General features: G+C 43.9%; 1 protein-coding gene across 4 annotated transcripts in view; it reads left to right on the forward strand.

Moving 5' to 3' along the window:
* Positions 1-19,715, forward strand: part of Ldlrad4 (low density lipoprotein receptor class A domain containing 4) — a 347,246-nt gene that overhangs the window by 325,033 nt on the left and 2,498 nt on the right. For all 4 annotated transcript variants that reach the window (XM_042683674.1, XM_042683673.1, XM_042683676.1 and 1 more), the window contains one exon: positions 5,134-5,288. In XM_042683674.1, the coding sequence (XP_042539608.1) occupies positions 5,134-5,288 (155 nt within the window). The remainder of the gene's footprint in view (positions 1-5,133; positions 5,289-19,715) is intronic.

Below are 19,715 nucleotides of genomic sequence, written 5' to 3' on the forward strand. Positions count from 1 at the left end.
TCAGTCTCTCCTTAGCCTCTCCTTTCCAGCCCATCCCCACCATAAGCCCAAACAAGCATTACTCCTTTCTGTGTCTCCCAGGCTCTATGCACCATTGCTGGCCCCCTAGCCCATCACCTAACTCAGGCTGTGAGAAGGGGAATTGCTAACGAGGGTGTGAGGGGAGGGCCTAACCTCGTACAGGAACCCAGGATCTGGAGGTCTTTGTGCTCTTCCCCCCAAATCCTCACTCTATTTCTACAATTTTTCCTTGAGAATTTACTGGATCCTTCCTAGGATGGTATTTGCAACCCTAAGCCGAGTAAAACCTTCATATTCTCCATTTTGTTAATTTTCCATCTCTTGCAACTTACCTGAAAAAGTGGTCTGTTCTCATTGTCAGTTTTGGCTTGAGTTCAAAGCAAGAAGTAGCCACAGGTTTCTACTCTGGTCCCCATTCCTGGAGTCTGTGACATCAGCATGGCGGGATTCAGAAGTCCCACAAGGGACCCTAACACAAAACTAGCAAACTACAAGTCACTTGTTGGGATGGTATGGAGACCTGGACATCCCCTGGGTCTTTCTTGTCTGCAGAAGGATCTCCCTCTCATGCCTGGGCCAAGTTCTATAGTAGAAATGGAGAACTGGCTCTTATCAGGCTGCCATCCTCCCAGAGTGCCAGCTGGAATTACTGAAGGTGGCTTACCTGGCATGCAGCCCCCTGAAGAACATGTTTCTGCTTCCACAAGCACCTGAGTATACTATAACCTCACTCTGCCTTGGTGAGATTTTTTTTTCACCATTGGGTTTGAACTCAGGGCCTTGTACTTGCTAGGCAAACTTCAGCCATATCCCAAATCCTGTTGCTTTGGTTATTTTTGAGATGGGGTATCACATTTATGTCCAAGCTGGCATGACTGCTTGTCATGTAGCTGTATGTTTCCTTTGTAGCTGGGATGACAGGCCCATGCAATCATACCTAGCTTTTTATTAGATAAGCTGGGGTGTTACCAACTTTTTGCCTAGGCTTGTCTTAAATCCAGATCTTCCCAATCTCCTCTTCTCAAATACATACGATTACAGTCATAAGCCACCAAACCCAGCTACTTCATTTAATTTTCAGGTAGATCTGAAGTTTTGCCTAGGCTAGTCTCCAACAGACCACCTACCCATGCCTTCTGAGTAGCTAGAATTACAGGTATATGTCACCACAGACAAGTTATTTGTTGAAATAGAATATTGCTAAGTTCTTGCCTGTGCTAGCCTCAAGGTACAATCCTTCTGATCTATCTCTGCCTCTCAAGTAGCTAAGATTGTAGGCATATAACACTGTGCCTGGATTGGGATTTTCTTTTTTCCCTTTGCATGATGGTTTCACACAGTGACATCCATCTAATCGGCTTTTGAATTGAAAATAAAGTATTCCTTCAGACAATACAGACTATTTTGTGCTATCTCCAGTCAAAAGAATAAAATAGCACAAATAAATATCTAGACATAAAAATGAAACAATAAAAACCTTACAAGAAAAAATATTTTTATCATACTAAAGGAAGTCTCCCCAGAAAATATGGAACTTAGAAGCCATAAAGGGAGAAAACAGTCTTTTGATGGCATGAAAATTTATATAGAGAGAAACTCACAGCCAAGTTAAAAATCATTGCAGTGCCTACAACAAAGATTTGTAGATGTAATATGTAAATACTTCTTATAAACACGAGAAATAAATAAAAAACTACAAATAAACTAACATGAATTAATATGAGTAAAAAAGGATAATACAGATTAGCATAGCCATAGTAAAAAAAAAATCTGAAATTTCCAGCAATTCGAGAAATACAAATTAAAACAAGGTACATCTTTTCATATTTTTTACTGTAAAAATGCTGTACAGAGGGGTTACAGTTACATGAACAAGGTAATGAGTACATTTCCTATTGAGCATTGTTGCCTCTTTATTTTCTCCCTACCATCCCTTCCCTCCCCCCTCCACAACTACCTCCCCCCACTGAAGTTGTAAAGTTCGTTTTCAACATAGTGTTTTGTACATCTCATTGTTACAATGGGTCAACCTGTATCCTTATTTAAGGATTTTGTTTTTTCCCCTCCCCTCCCCAAATTAGAGAAGTGTATATACAAGATGCAGGGCACCACTATCAAATACAGTGAAAATAGGGGTTATACCATGGGGAAGGAACATACAAAGCAACAAAAAACATCACATGGTATACTGTAAATACATTAGAAACAATAGCAAGAAAGAAAAAAGATATTTGTGTCCCTATCTTGGGGTTCATTTCGCTTAACATCATCTTATATGGTCATATGTATATGGCTTTTGGCCTTTTCTGCTTGTCCTACACATGTACTAGTTATTGCAAATAAGGGAAACCATGGGACCTATGTTTCTTTGGGCCTGGCTTACTTCACTTTGTGTAATTTTTTCAAAGTCTTTCCATTTCTGAACAAATGGGGCAATGTCATTCTTTCTAATGGAAGCATAGAATTCCATTGTATATCTCTATCTATCTATCTATCTATCTATCTATCTATCTATCTATCTATCTATCTATCTATCACATTTTCTTGATTCATTCATCTACTGAGGGGCATCACTTCTCTGAAGAGGAAGGAAGAAAGGCCAATAGACACATGAATAAATGCTCAACCTCTCTAGCCATAAAAGAAATGCAAATCAAAACAACATTGAGATACCACCTCACCCAATTAGAATGGCTATAATCAAGAACTCTAATAACAACAGATGCTGGAGAGGATGTGGACTCTTGACATGGAATTTTACTTTTAAGGGATCTTTCCTACAGTTACACTGACAAATGTCTGCCAACACAACATACTCATGTTCTTTCATATGTATACTCTTTCACTCTCTGTCTGTCCACACACTTTAAATCACTTAAAAAAATAAAAATCAACAAGCCACCTGAGCTGCCACCAGGTAGAGAATGTATGTTGTTATAGATAGCTGCCACAGAGAACAAGAACAGTTTATATGTATTGTTTAAAGAAGTTTATCATGTTCTAAGAGGAAAAACGAACCATTTATTTGCATAATGGGTCCACTAATTAGGAAGAAGGCCCAGGATGGGGTATACCTCACAAGTAGAGCACTTGCCCATCACACATGAGCCTGAGGTAGAGGAATCAGGGAAGCTGCAGGGCTTGCAAGCAACTGCACACTGTATACGATTTCATCTATAATGCTTGTAGTTCAAGAAGTTTTCGTTTTTTTATAATAACCCTTTCAGATGAAATTTAATGATATAAAAATGCCCACAGAACTATGAAAATACAACTTGATTTGCTTTGCTACACACACTCCTCTACATTGCCCTCCGTATTTAGGAAAGGATGGCCTAGAAAGACATCCAAGTGAAAAGTTGACCCACAAGAGCAGGGCCCTTCCCTGTGCCATGGCTTTCATTCCTCTCCATGTTTGTAAAGCAATGAAGCCTCTTGAGAAAAGGAAACTGGTAAATCTGGGGCACACTTTAACCTGAACAGTAATTTATGAATACTCTGTAAAATAAAAACAAGGATTTGTAAAAGTAGGCATTATCTAGGACTCAGTCTTCATCACTACGCTGACTGCCTGAACAGAATGACCTCCTTGCCTTCCTCAATTTCTTCACTGAGCCACTCACTCCTGGCATCAATCCTCAGGGCTCCCCAGAGATGGCCTTGTCTTCTCCCAGTGAAGGCCTCTGTCTTATCAGCAGTGGTTTACTCACAGAGGGCAGTTTTGGGGCCATGGGTACATGAACCTTCTCTGGATCTGGGTAAACACCTGAGTCATTTTTCTTATTACTGGAACTACTTAACTACCTGCCAGGCACTACCCAGTACTAGGCTATGAACAATAAAATTAAATAATAGCAGGTTCATGATCATGTCTCATGAAGAACAGACTGGAAAGGCACAGTTTAGTTTTATCTGGTATCCAAAAATGATGAAATGGAGCTCCAGATTATTGACTTGGGAGGTATATGACATGGTACCAGGGGCCTGGGTTCTGGAGAGAGCCAAGAGATCTCAGGCCCACAAAGGTCAGGTAAAAGGAAAGGAGACCGGAAGGTAGTGTTTCTGGGTTAGTAATCACCTCCCATTTGTCAAAGTGCTTGATAATTGAGGTCACATTTGAACTTGCTCTCGGACTGTCAGCAGTTTCTGCCATGCCCAGCAGGCCCCCACCAGGAAATTTTAGGGGTATATGAATTTTATGTCTCCCTTTGCCATTTTTCTCTATAGGAAATAGATTCTTAGATAAGCTTCTGGGGGTCAAGGCGCACTAAAGGTCCTGTTGTCAGCCATTAGGTCTTAGGGGACATCCAAAGGAATGGCAGCTCCTAGGGTGTGGAGCCCCATGCCAGATCTTGCTGACTGTCATTTAGAGAGGTCATATTTCCCTTGGGACTTTTTCTGCCATCTAGGGTGAGAAGTTCAGTTTTCTCACCCTTTTGTACCTAGACCTTGGTGCTTTTGAAAAAAAAAAATTTTTTTGAAGATGGTGGAACCTTTGAGAAATAGAGCCTAATAGAAGTTAGGTATGGCCTTAGAGGGAATACTAGAGTACCAGCCTCTCTCTGTCTCTGTCTCTGTCTCTCTCACCCTTCCCTCCTTTTCCCTCTTCGTTTCTCCCTCCCTCCTCCCTCTCTTCCCCCTTCCTCTCTCTCTCTCTCTTTCTTCCTCCTCCTCTCTCTCTCTTCCTGGTACTGGTGTTTGGACTCGGTATTCTGTTTGCTGAGTAGGCTCTCTACCTCTCTAGAGCCACTACGCCCTTTTTGATGTAGTTATTTTTCAGATAGGCTCATGTGCTTTTGCCCAGGTCAGCCTGGACTGAAATACTTCGTATGCTTCTAACATCGCTAGAATTACTCCCTATGCTTCTCCTATAGCTTCTCACATAGTCCTTTGTAAAATCCCCCAGTCTGGGGCTGGGAAGCCCAGTTAGACACCAACCTTGCAACTCAGCTCTTTTCTTCTCTAAAATGGGACCACAGTTTCTATCTCCTTTGTCCTTTGGGGAGCAGATGTGTACAGTAGCCTTGGCTTCCTGGTAGCTTTGATAGTGACAGTGCCCGGAAGTTTGTGCAGAGGAACCAGTGGTTCATGTACTTTCCACTTCCCTTGCAGCGGAGCTGGAATTTGCCCAGATCATCATCATCATCGTGGTGGTCACGGTGATGGTTGTGGTCATCGTCTGCCTTCTGAATCACTACAAGGTCTCCACACGGTCCTTCATCAACCGCCAGAGCCAGGGCAGGAGACAGGAGGACGGACTACAGCCGGTGAGTGTGGGCCACCCTGTGTGCTGTCAGAGAGATGTGTTAAGGGCCAGTAGGCCAGGCAGCCTTTTGCATCAACCCACTGCAGTTCAGAGTTTCTGAGGACTTCTTGCTGATGGTTACCTTACAGAAAAGCAAGTGTTCATCCCAATGAATTCTCACCCACTGAACACAGCCATGTGGCCTGCACCCAGTCAAGAGACATAATAGACAGAAAACCACTCCCACCCGTTCCTTGCTGAGCAGTCTCTCCGTCTGCAAGGGTCTCCACTGCCACTGCCTAGACAATGGCCATCAACTCACGTTAATGTTGTTGGTTGCTGACCCTTCCATGGATGGGTCAGGTGATAGGAGCACTGTCATGCCTGGCTTTGCTTACTGAAAAGTAGGTTGTTAGGTAATAACCTTTTTTAAGACCTGGAGACATGCTGGAGGTAATGACAAGCTAATGGTACATTCCTGTCACCACATGCTGGGGCAGGGCTTGGGGTCAGCTGGAGGGGGCAGTAGGCCGGTGCGGAGAGTCACCTCTTTGGTTTACTGGTTCCATCATTTTTCTCACACAGTCGTGTTGCAGGCTTGTCACCACAGGCATCCTGGTACCCACAGGGCTACCCATCTGGCATTGCTCGTGCTCTAAAGCCCTGAGATCTGTTGATAGTTGCACAAGGATAGCTTGTTGTTTGAAAGACCAAATTCTCCCAAAGTTATGAGAACTCTGAAAGCATCTAGGCTTTTCCACTCAGGGTTTTTTTTTTAAAAATAGGTTTCTTGCCCTAAACTGTCTTCCTTTCCTGGTAAAACAGTGCTGTCCAGCTGCACTGCCCTGGAATCAACCCTAGAGACCAGTGGCTGCGAGAACCCTGCTGTCCTGAGCCCATTTCAGTCTGAGGTTCTGAGGGCTTTCTCTGGGGTTTTGGAATGTGTATTAAGGCAAAGTATGAGTTCTCAGTATCCGTGGTAGGCACAGAAAGCAGTTCTCAGTCCTCAGCACATGCGGTTTGCTGTGCAACAGAACTGTGTTTTATGGAAGGGGAACAGGGCCGCTTGAGGAATCCCTCCCCCCTGACTTAGAGAGACTTTCCTGGGTGTGTGGTGGGGCTGTTGCAGGGACATCTGGAGAGACAGTTGGTCAAGGGCCATTGGAGCCTCTCAGTGCCCGGGGAGCCAGTGGCTTGGCCATCCCCATGGCTGAGCATAAGACATGTTTGTGCATTCAGAGACCACGACAAGGAGAAGGAAAGGTGGATGCCACTCTGCACTTTCTCACTGACAGTGTGGGCTGGATGGGGCAGAGACAGCATTCCCCCCCTACACAATTGCCTTCCTGTATCCTGCACTCTCCTGTCCATCAGTCCATCTGGCCCTGTTTGATTGCTCTCTTCACACTCCAGTGGGGTTCCAGCCGTGTCACCCACAGGCAGTGTCACAGGCAGTCTGTATCCATAAGGACTCCCTACACCCTCACTCCGTGAAAGTTCTCATGGCCTGACACCTGGGTATCATTGCACGCAGAAAGTTCTGGTTTTGACAGAGAGAAGAAAATCTTCCAAAGTTTTTCTGAGTTTAAAGCAAGGACAAGGGGGAAATACGTCACCGCAGCAGGTTCAGAAACATATAAGGATTCGCCATCTCTGCTGATGGCAGAGGGCTGTGTACACTCTCCAGACCTTAAGTTGACATGGTACAACTTTCCCGCACTGCCACCAAAACTGGCTTTTCCACAAGGTACAGGCCATGAATTTACCTGTGTGTCCCATTTCACACTTTCTGTCAGGAGCTTCAAAATGCTGAGGTCCCCGCATGGAGCAATAGACTTTTCTAGTCCCCTTCCTGTTCTTCCTTTCAGCCAGGCAGGGGAAGAGGTGGTGTCTGTCTTCTGCTTTTCAAGATCCAGGTGGCTCGATCCTCATTCATCCATGTACAGCTGGCCCTACTTGCTGTCACTGTCCTTTGTTGTATGTCCTGACGCAGTCACAATCCTGCCAACCGAAGCCCAGCAGGAAGACAAGGTTAAGGGATGAGAGCAAACCTCTTACTCGTTCTCATTTGGAAGGGCTCTTGGATTTTGTTTGATGGTAGAGTCCTGTGATGCCCTGTGTAAGAGCAGGAGGGCCACAGGGCAGGAGTTACTAGAAATCAAGATGATTAAATGGCTTTCGCAGCCTTCAGGGCCACATATTGAGCAGCAAAGGAAGTCAGTCAGTAGCTGGTGAGCTGTGTTCGTGGGGGTCCTTATTGCTGGACTAGACCCTGTCCACAGGTATTTGGAAGTGGTACCCTGGGAGCTGGGTCTGGCATCGAGTTGGGCATGTGGAGAGGCCGCTGCATGCAGCATGGTCTTTCATTCCTGCCTCACAGCTCTTCCAATGCTTCCTAAAAACCCAAGGCACATTTCTACTCTACAGCCGAGGGATGCTTTCAGTTTCATCTGTTCTTCTTAAGACTACTAGCCCAATTTGAAGTTCCCAGAAAGAGAAAGAAAGCTGATAAGGAAGAAATAACCCTTACTTCTCCCTGCCTCTGGTCCCCCGAGGACCCTCACAGAAGTCCTCCTCCCTATATTGTGTTGAAAAATGTCCACTCGCTTAGCCCATATGTGGCATGCAGCTAGTTTCTTTATACCTGAGGTTCTCAACCAGGGGTAATTTTACTTCCCGAGGGCACCTGACAGTGACTGGAGGAGAGGTCACCACTGGGGATGGTGGTGCTGTGGAGACAGTGTAGGCATCCTCCAGTGCACAGGACAGCCCTCACAGCAAAGGAACCCAAATGTGAGTTGTGCCGAGGTGGAAATCCAGGGCACATCACGAATGCAGGAAGATGACTGGGACATGAATACAGCTCATCTGCTGGCTCTGAGGCATCCACAGAAAGAAGAGCACACATCCTGGCAGCACAGGGACTGAGGCTGCTTTAGGTCTCTGACTTATGGACAGTTTCCCAGTGTTTCAATCCAGGATGCCTCTGTGCATCTTGGTATTCACTAGACATCTTCCAGAGCCTAGACAGTGAGGTAAGGAAGAAATAGCTGCCATCTTCTATCCTGCCTGGTGGAGGCAGAGCCCCCCCCCCACTGCCATTCTCTTGATCTTCCTGAAGGGTATGTCTCACAAATACTACCATGTCAGGAAATGGGCTGCAGGAAATATTTGGGGTAGGTAAGAGGACCCACTGTTTCCTCCACCCTCGTGCCCAGCCAGAGCAGTTGTATTTCCAGGTTGTCCACTTTATCATCCCAAGGAGATAGCAGGAGTTGAGTAATTACAGTGTGGTACAGAGGGCTTGTATCCCACTAACCAAGTGTGTCAGGCCCCAGCTTCCCAGCTGCCCCTGGTGGTGGGGGCAGTGTGATGGCTGGTGAGGATATATGTGTACCTTGTGCTGCTGTCATGTGGTTTAATTTCTGACAGAACCCTTATGAACCCCCTGAAGAGCCTCTGTTTAGCCAGCATCTAAATCTCAGGCTAGCCGTCCTCAGGGGCCAGCAGCGAGTAGCTCCCTGCTACTTGGCAGCATGTGGGCTCAATGCAAGTAGCAGGGGAAGGGGGGAAAATGGGTTTGGTCAATCACCACCCTGAGCCTGTGCAATACAGGGAAGGCCTCACCGGTAGGAACCTCGGGTCATTTTGTTGTTCCCTCATGCAAGGCCTCTGCAATCTGTTAGTAGGAGCTATACTTATTTCTCACTGGTTGAGGAAATTCCCCACCCATGTGAGCTGACCCTTCTCATTAATGGCCTTTCTACTTCTGCCATAAAGGAAAGCCAGGCTGAGGGTAATGAAACAGGATCGTAGTAGCGCTGACTGTACCTGGTCCTTAGGGAAAGTCCTCTAAAGCACGGTGATGGGCCAGCAGCTTCCCCCACTCCCTCACGGGTCCTTCCTGTGTGAGCACCCAGCACAGCACAGCACTGGGCTCTGCTACCCTCACAGGTAGAAGCACACCCTCACTCCCTCCACCAGCACCCTTGTATGTCATTGGCTTCTGCTTCCTGGTTCCTCACTCTTCCACACCATGTGTGTTGGAAGAATGTGAAAAGTACTGTGACCTGAGGCCAATTGGCCTCCAGCCTTTCTCCCACCCCATGTCACTGAGATTTGTGTGTTCAAGGGCAGCCTGGGGATGGGGTGATAGTCACCAAGGAGTGCATGGAATCAGCCATTTCTATGTGAAAATGAAAAGGACCAACCCATGCTTACGTTAAGTCACACAAAAGTAGAAGCTTAAATGATGGCCAGCAGTTGTAGATGGATGGGGCTGTGATATGAGCTTGATCTGTCTTTCTTAAGGTAGCCTTAGAGTGCTTCTCAAAGTCTAAATTACATGATTTCAGAGTTATGAGGGGTCTAGATGTCTTTTTGTGATGTAGACTGCTGACTAATAGGGAAATGATCATGGGGCCCCGTGTTCTGAGCTAACTCTGAGAGGTATTTGCCTGAATTGCTGGAGCCTGGCTAGCAGTAACCTAGCCCGCAGCATCCAGCAACCCTGTCTGGACACCCCAGGGTGTGGGCAACTGCCAGCCACTGGGGAATGAAAAATGGGAGAGACGGGCTTTTACCGATTTGGAGCCATATATAGTTGTGGCTATTGAGCTTTATTATTTTTTTTAACCATAAAATAGCAGTTTTGATTAAAAAACAACAACAACAAAAGACGTCACACCAGGGATTTCTTCCTGACTAGCTTCTACAGGGATTAAGTCAAATGTCAAAATCCAGGTGACTGCATGTCTCCATGGAGTTTACTGCAGCTCAAGCCTGACACCAGAAAGGAGGTGGATTGTTTCTTTGTCCCCCAGCTGGTAGAAAAAAATGACCAGGTGCTGCTGATGCAGAACCTTCTGCTCCTTAGACATAACTGGAGTACTGTGGTATGGGGCAGGTCTTCCCCCAAAGACTGCCCGGCACAAATTACAGATATCACCTTGGAACATGGCCCATGCATATGGTTTGTCCCACAGCATTTCTGACAAAATTTGCTTCAACTTTTAAAAACTGGGAGGTGTCACTTAAATTGGGAATTTACATGGCTGAGGGGTTTAGCTCAGTGGTAGAGTACTTGCTTAGCACGTTTGAGGCCAAGAGTTCTATTCTCAGTACTACAAAGAGAAAAGATTTTACATTTTCTGCAGCATATGAAACCACCCTGGTGTTCGTTCTGGCCTCTCTCCTCAGGCTGGGCGGTAATAAAGCAGCCACACTGGACCTGGGCTTGCCGCTAGCTATAGCCTCATCTCTGCGTGTGGACCCTTGCTATTGCGACATGGCATTGCCACTTGCCGTTTTTCATCATGGTAGTTCTTTGACACTCATGCCTTAACTGCAATAGACAAAGAAGGCCTCTGGTTTCCAGAAAGATGACTGAGAATGTCACTGTAGAAACACACACCATCCCTGCTAGTTTAGGAGTGCAGTCGTGTGTCTGAGTCAACAAGGTGCAGCAGGTCTTGCACCCGGCCTGGCAGGGTCACTTGTAGCCCCTGCTGTCTGTCCTCTCCCTAGGTCAGGTCCTGCGGCTAGAATCTGTGGCTGAGATGGAAGGCTGGCCACCTTCAGCTCACCAGGATCCTCTGAAAAGTGCTAGGGCTCAGAACTTACCTGAGGAGGGCCTCCCTGGGGACAGCACATGTGTGTGGGGGGGGGAGGGAGACATACTTTCCTCACCTGAATGGAGACCCTCTCTGGCCCTCTCCAAGCAGCAGCTCCAAGCCCGGCTGTGGGTTGCCAGAAGCCTACAGTAAAGGGCACAGGGAGTGGAGGGTCGCCACACTCGTTTCTGCTGTGGTGAAAGCCTGCCTGCCTTGTCTCACTTCTACCTACTTGAGATTCTGCTGAGAAAAACATGTATCCAATGATGGAAATAAACTACTTTCAGCAAGGTTACAAAATAAGAAGTACGCTGGACATCCATGTTCATTGCTGTACTGTTCGCACATTACCAAGTTATGGAAACAGCCCACGTGCCCTACAATAGATGAGTGGATCCCAAAAAACGTAGTGCCAAAACACAGTAGAATTTTACACAGCCATTAGAATGGGTAATACTATGTTATTTGCAGGGAAATGGAGAGGAACTAGAACAAATCATGTTCAGTGAAAGAAGCCAAGCTCAGAGAGACAAACAGTGCATGTTTTCTCTCACATGTAGAAGCTAGATCTAAAATACACGGATAAATTATACAGGACTCTAAGCATTCACACACAGTGAGACCAAAAGAAGCTATTTAGGAGAGGAACACAAAGGTAGAAGCCTATGTTCCTCTGATCGCATAAAATAATATCAAAATGAAAAATAAAAAATAAAAGCCTAAAGAGCCACTGGTGATGCTGTTGCCAAAGCCTTGTTAAGATTGCCGCAGGCTTTATGTGGCTGGGATAAAAGGTGGAAGTGAGGTAGATCGTGCTGCATCACAAGACCAGTCACATTTGATGTGGATGTGGTTCAGAACCAGTTCTCCACTATTTTATTGGCTACAGAAACTGCTAACAGCCAGGCAGGCCATCACCTAACTGGAACCTTCCAGCACTGGTTTCCTACTTATCCAGCCACAGTTTCTTTCTCTGACAGAGCAGATGAGGGCTTTTACATAATTGAGCTGCCATGTTAATCTTTGAAAAAGCCTTACTCTTTGGAATATCCATTTGAAAGAGTAGAAAGTAGATCACTTAACAGTCTCCCTTCAGGTCTGAGAAATGGGAGGCCAAGTTGCTAGGCAACTTAGTAAGGATGTTGGACCTTCACTTGTACACCAGACTTCCATCTGAAGAAAAGTAGACAGACCTTTTTAGCAGACAAGTTTGTCTTTAAAACAATGCGAGCAGCTCAGTCCTCCTAGTGTACCATTGCTCAGGACGATTACAACTTTTTTTATGTCAAGGAGAACCTTTTTTGGCACTGGAGCTTGTGATATCACTTGGCTTTTTCTACTAATGGCTGTTGTGTGTGCCTACACGTCCAGCTTTTTGCTGGTTAATTGGAAATAAGAGTCTTCAGGGATTTGTCTGCTCAAGTTGGCTCTCGTTGGTTCTCAGAGCTCAACCTCCTGAGTAGCTAGGGGGTAGCATGAGCCACTGGCACCCAGCAAGTGAATCATTTTTTTCTATTTAATTTTGATTTCTCCATGATGGCAAGTCTTTTTCCTGAGGATAAAATTGGAATTTAGAATTAAATTTCGTGAACAGAATAAATGATGAAAGCTAAATGATAGCATGTTGATGCTAAGCCAGGTAAGAGTCAATCAGAAAGACTAATACCTGAGTCATAAGCTGATGTTGTAGAAAGGTCAGAAAGGACCATAGCAAACCTGCTGCCTCTAGAACGAGGTATAGACAAGGAATCCTGGGCTTTGAATTAAAATTTCCATAATGACAATGAATGTGTTCATTTCTCAAACGGAAAAGATTGTCAGGCCTAAGAGAGTGTCTCATTGGTAAGAATGCTTACCTTGTGTGCATATGGCTATAGCTTTGACTCCCAACACAGTAAAAAGAATAAACTAAAAAACCAAAACACATTTCCCATTGCTAGACATGGTAACACATGCTTATAATTCTAGCACTTGTGAGGCAAGGCAGGAGAATTCAAGTTCAATATCAGCCTGAGCTACAAAGTGAGTTCCAGTTCAGCCTGTGTTACATAGCATGACCCTACCTCAAAAACATCTTGTGAGGGCTGGGAAGGTGGCTCAGTGGTAGAGTGCTTGCGTTGCATGCATGAGGCTCTGGGTTTGATTCCTCAGCACCACATAAGCAGAAAAAGCCAGAAGTGGCACTGTGGCTCAAGTGGTAGAGTGCTAGCCTTGAGCTGAAGAGCTGAGGGACAGCGCCCAGGCCCAGAGTTCAGGCCCCACAACTGACAAAAAAAAAAAAAAAGAAAGAAAAAAAAAAATCTTGTTTCCATAAGTGTAATATATGGATGGTGAAGGAAACTTGAGTGATGTTCTGAGCATGTGGGGATCCCAGGAAAACTCATTTGACAATGGTTTATATTGTGACAAAAAGGTGTGTAAGTGATCATTTTAAATATGATTTATGAAAAATATTATAAGCAAATATATAGCAAACGTTTAAATATACAAGGCACTAATAGAGGTTGGAGGCGTGGCTCAGCTGGTAGAGCACCAGCCAGCTAGTGACGTGTCAGGTATGTCAGGCACTGAGTTCAAGTACTATGTCAGATTTCCCCCCACCCCCCCCCACACAAAAACACACATTAAAAATCTAATGGTAAAGTTTGGGTTTTACTTCATTACTGTGGTTTATTCTGAGAAATTTAAAAGTTCTCTAAGTTATAGTAATTCTAGAAATCTGTGTAGCCCTTACTGGGGAAACTCCCTGGGGCTTGAGTCCCTTCCAGCCCTGTGACCTTAGGTGAAGCATTTGCCTCTGTACCTCAGCTTCTGCTGCTCATTCCATTCACTGAGGTGACTGGTTAGGGGCAGGATCCTGTCTACCTAGGCTGATAGTTCTGTTCACATTCCATGTTGTCCTGCTTTCTCATTCCTGGGCTGGCTTTTCTTAAAGCCTAATTGCTCAATCCCCTCCTCTCCCCCTCCCCACCCAAACTCCCCCCCCCCCAAAAAAAAAAACAAGAAAAAAACTAGGAGAGGCACTGGGTAGTATTTTTCTTCTCAAATCTGTTGTATTGTTCTAGAAATAGAAAAGATTCTCTTTTGTTCCTTCCCATTAGACCTTCTTGGATGACTTGTCTTTTCTCTGAAGGGACATGCCCTAGATTGAGAGGAGTGAGAAAGGAAATGTTGGATCTTAAGAAGAAATCCATTGGCGGATTCCCAAGGAAGGATAAAGAATAAAGGAGGAAATGCTGCAGGGAGCACATAGCCATGTAGCGGGATTGGCTTTACATCCAAGCTGTTACTGCCATCTAGAGTGAAAGGACAGTAATAGTATATATATCTAAAAAAAAATGTTTGGATGACGGAAAAGCAGGACCACAAAACGAAAAAAAAAAAAAAAGAGGAAAGGGGAGATAATTTGATTTTTATCAGAAGGGTAAGGTGTTGCTAAATATCTAAAGATGTATAGTTGAAATTCTCACCATCAAACAAGGAGAAAAACAGATTTGCACTTATTTTGAGGTCATTTACTGGGAGGAGCCCTTAAGAGAAGTTGGAATATCCAGGAATGTTTTACCACACATGGGCCTAGAGCAAGTAACATGCCTTGTTTGGGCTTCAATTTCTTCCTGTCTAAAATGAGAATAACTGGCTTAGATCAAAGGCCTTCAAACTGTGATTATGTAGAACAGTAAGAAACCAATTTAGACTACAATGTATAGTCCTCTTATATATAACTAAAGCAGAAATTCCATGAGACAAACTTCCAGACAATATACTCAAGTCATTTCTGTTCTGTGTAATTTGTAAAGCTGGCTGTACCTATCCAATTTGATTTTCCAGCTAAGATGTTGAAAAACAGTTTGAAAAACACCGTAGTAAGTGTTCTTTGGACTCCAAGCCCTGAATCTGAACATTCCTGTGATCCTCTGTGTATGATAGAGAATTTAGTTGAAAGCATAGGCCTAAGGAAGTTGAGGGTATGGGGACCCTTATGCATGCCCACAGGGCTCGTAGATGCAAGACAGTAGGCTCTAGGCCATAGCTACAATGAAATTCCTAGTAAGTTAGAGTTGTAGGCTAATCTCTCTAAATACAAGGCTTTCTATTGTTTGTATAAAAATTATCCAAGAGATACAGAAATGAGAGGACTATGAATAATTCTATACCAGCAAATTAGAATAGACATTCTTAAAAAACACTCTACTAAAAGTGATTCATGAAGAAAGAGAAAATTTGGATAGATTCATAAATAGCAAGTAGATTGAACAAATGAACAAAAGTCTCCTAACAAAGTCAGGCACAGTTTTTACATACCTGGAATTCTAATTACTCAGAAGGCCAAGATCTGGAGGATTGTGATTTGAAGCCAGGTGGGGCAGAAAAGCCTGCAAGACCCCATCTCCAAGATAACCAACAGAAAGCTGGATTAAATGTGTGGCTCAAGTGATGGAGCACCTATAAGAAAACAAGACAAGGGATAGCATGAGGCCTGAATTTAAGCCCTGGTAACATCAAAAGAAAAACATAAAAACCAACCAAAAAACCCATAGACTTGATGGCTTCAAAGCAAATCCTATCAAACATCTAAAGAACCAACACAAATCCATCTAATTGTCTTTGAAAAATTGAAGATGGAGGAGCACTTCATAACTATTCTATAAGGCAGCATTCCCTATACCAAAGCTGGCCTTTTAGATAAAAAAGAAAAAGAAAATCACAATGAGTATCCTTATGAAGTAAGCAAACTCAACAAAATACTGGCAATTAACAAAATGATAGCAATTAACTTTTAGCAAACTGAATTCAGCAAAAGAATTGTATACTGTTACCAAATGGAATTTATGCAAGGATTTGCAAGGATAGTTCAGCATAGGAAAATTTAACAAAGTCACACACCACATTAGCAGAATGAAAGAGGAAAATTATTTGTATGACCATTTCAATTGATACAAAGAAAGCATTTGACAAGCTTCATCATCTTTTCATGATAATAATACTCATCAACAAAAACAAAAAGGATAGGAGGAAGCTATGAAGTCCATCTATGAAAACACACAGTTAACATTATAATAATAGTAGCGTTCTACAAGCTTCTTATCTAAGTTGACAAGTCAAGGGTGCCTGATTTTGCCACTTGTATTTAACATAATATTTGTTAAAGGTTTTAACCAGAGCAATTAGGCAAAAGAAATAAAATGCATTCCAATTGAAAAGAATGAAATGAAATTTTATCTGTTAGCAGATGATATGATCTATATGTAGAAAATTCTGAAGATTCCACTAAAGCAGGAACCTTTTAGAACTAGTAGATGAATTTAGGAAAATAGCAGGATACAAAATCAACATGCAAAAAATCATTGCATCTATTTACATTAACAATGCCCTTAAAAATTCAGAAATAATTCCATTTATAATAGCTTCAAAAAGAATAAAATGCTTAGAAATGAAATTGGTGGAGGAAGTTAAAGATTTAGGCACTGGAAACTATAAAGTGTTACTGAGAAATCAAAGAATACACAAAGATCTCATTGATGAGATCTTAATATTGCCATCTAAATATTAAGATGTTGATCACTACTACCCCCAGACATCTACAACTTAATAATACTTTTTGCAGAAATAGGAAAAGCCATCCTAAAATTCATAAATTAGGGACTCCCAAATATCACAAATAATTTCAAAAAAGAACAACATAGTTGGAAGATCTTATAATTCCTAATTTTAAGACTTATTACAAAGCTAATAGTAATTAAAACAGTAGGTACTGCCATGAAAGGAAGCATACAGATCAATGGAATAGAATGTATAGCTCAGATATCATCCCTCACAGGTATGGTCAAGGGATTTTCAGTGAGAGTACCAAGACGACATTATCTGGAAAGAATAGTCAGAAGGAAAGACAAAAATATCAATGATGAATCTAGCCATGAAAGAATGGTACCAACCCTTATCTCAAAATGGAAAAAAATATAAGTATGAGGTAAAGATGAGAGCTGAAATGATAAAATCCTCTTTTAGTTTGGCTGCTGTAACAAAATACTGTAGACTGATTGACATTAAAAAAATACTTTTCATGTTCTGTAAGCTGGAAATCAGAGCTCCACTCAGTACTGCAGATTGTCAGGCTCTCGTGGAGTGAGAACTTGCTAGCTCTCTGGCCACTTTTATGATGAAGACTCCATCCCCAAATCAACTCCCAAAGGCCCACCTCCAGGGAATAACTTATTAATTGTAGTTACTGGTATAGTAACGATGGCAATTAATTTGTTTTTTTTTATTTTTTTTTATTCCCCTCTGAGCCTTAGCTAGTACCTTGTTCTTTCTAGAAACAATGAATTGTCTGTTTCTGTACATGTGAAGAATTTACTGCTTCATGGCAGAACACTTGCCTAGTATTCATGAGGCCCTGGGTTTGATCCCAAGCTTTGCATATCTGTTTTTCTGATAGATTATGATGCTTTTAAGACAGAATCTGACTCATTTTTTCTACATTAGATGGCAATTAATTTGTATTGGTCAATAAATAAATGGTAGTAGTTGAGGGAAGCATGTAGGCACAGTGTATAAGGATGAGAAAAGAAGGTCGAAATTATGATTACAACTCTGCAGAGTTAGTCTATGCAGCACTGGTCACCAAACACTGGAATAGCATTTGAGAAAACTGTTCTAGCCAGTGTACTAGGGAATACTTCTACTGGCAACATTGGGGAAACTGAGGATCCTGAGTTCCGGGCCAGACTGGACAATATAGCCATAACCTGTATTGAAAAAACAAAAGTAAACTAACAAAAACAACCACCACAACAAAAACTGGTCAAGAATTAGAGTGATTGAATTCTGGGTACATTTCTGCTATTTTAGGATTTTTATTTTGCTGCTCCATTATTCCTGCAAAAATAAAAGCTACAAGTTGAGGGAATTATAAGCTTCAGGCCATCTGTGGGCAAATGTGCAATAACGTCCCAGAGCAGGAGTGGCCTGAATTCCTCTTCCCTCATGATGCCTCCTGCACTTGCTCCAGGGTTTGCTTGCAGGCTTTGTTGACCTCAGTGCACGACACTTATTTTCACTCACGCTAGCAAAATGTATAGCATAGAATGTGGACTTACTTAGTCCAACAGGAACAGATGGGTCCTGGACATTCCATGGGACACACATGTGCCCGGGTCCAGGGCTCAGCTTGGTCATGACAGTACCCTGAGGAGGGCTGCAGGTAGCACATGCCCAGGAGAGGTATCTGTACCTGTTGTGGGAATGCAGGAGCTGTCTATGAGACATGGTGAGAATGACTGCTGGCAGTGCCACAAGAAATGCAGTGCCTGCCAGCCGCCTGTCCTGTCCTGACGGCTGCAGAGCCGCGCGAGCCTGGGAGAAGAGCGACTATCATGGCTCAGCTCTCAGGCCTGCGCTTGTGTAGCTATTGTACCCAAGCAGTGCCATCATATAGCAAGATTCCATACAAAGGAAAGAATTTGGTTACTTATTTAGCAAGTTAAATTTACCCTGGATTACCTTGTATCACCAAGAGTGAGGCCTGGAGCAACCCAAGCACAGTCCACTCCCAACAGGGGACCCAGCCCAGGCCTCCATGTAGTTCACCTCCCCTAGCAGGGCTATTGTGAGTCACCAGGAGCATGCAGGCATGGACTGTTGTCCGTTTTAGGCATACACATAAGGTTGGAGTGAGTCTGATGAACATGCTAGCATGGCATCCAGACAGTCATGGGCTGGAAGATCTGACTTGGGAGTGGTAGGCAGAGGCAGGAGAGAACCAGGTGACCAGGACTCATGGGGAGGGAGAAGGCTCAGGAGCCCATGAAGTGCAGCAGCTGAGGCTCTGGTCTGGAAGTTCTTTGTGCTGAGGCCATGGGGAGGGTGAGCTGGGCTACGGAGGGCTCTGAGGACTCTGCTATGGCACCAGAAGGCAGATCCAGCTCCCACTGAAGCAAGACCCAGGAGATGTGACACCAGGTAGTGATGGTACCAGAATTGACCAGACAGAGCAGGGCTGTGGAAAGCATGAGCAGTTCGAGTGTGCAGAAGGTGGATATGTAGCTTACCTACGCATTTTGACAATGGGGCTAGTCATTGAGCCGGTTGTTGCCATTTTCAGACAATGCAGACTCTTATTTCTGGGTGGCTGTGCTGTTGAGTCATTAGAGCTAGGCTCTGGGGTTTCTGAAGAAGAGTCTGGGAGGAGTCGTGACAGTGGCTGATGGCAGGACTACAAAGGAGCCATAAAAGCCTCCAAGTCCTCAGGTGGGACTTTGTGGAGCTATATTCACATGATTACTGGCCCTTGTTGACGTCTGAGGGGACGGCTGGTCATTTGGATGGAGTTCCAGAAGGAGGAGCTCTGAGGGGCAGCAGCAGCCACTTGGTTAAATCATATCGTTCAACTTTGGTCCTTCACCTGTCACCATGCCTGAGCTGAAATGGTTCATTACATAACTTTATAGGCAGACCCTTAAGCCCACACTTCCTCTGAACACAGCTGGGTCCATTTATATTTTTGCAGCAGATTCCATGATGTCCTGCAAGTATCCTAGAAACGAGTTGCTGTATTGGACAAACACCCTGTTTAGCAGTGAAGTGGTGTGTTTATATTAGAATGTTGGCTACAGAAAAGAACAGGGTGGACTTGCACCTGATGAGCTGGCTGGTTGGCTGGAGATGTCTATACTTAGGGGCATTTTGGGGCCTCTGGTGGCTCAGTGATCCTCAAAGGTCGAATACATATATTCCTGGAAATCCAAAAATATACAAGCTCCTCCCCTCATAAAGCTTACTGTCTTTGTTACAGTAACAACTCTAGCTAAAATAGCTCAGTAGCCTCTTGCAGACAG

The sequence above is a fragment of the Dipodomys spectabilis genome, unplaced genomic scaffold (genome assembly GCF_019054845.1).
Source record: "Dipodomys spectabilis isolate Male_0828 unplaced genomic scaffold, ASM1905484v1 ptg000083l, whole genome shotgun sequence".
Taxonomy (NCBI): Eukaryota; Metazoa; Chordata; class Mammalia; order Rodentia; family Heteromyidae; genus Dipodomys; species Dipodomys spectabilis.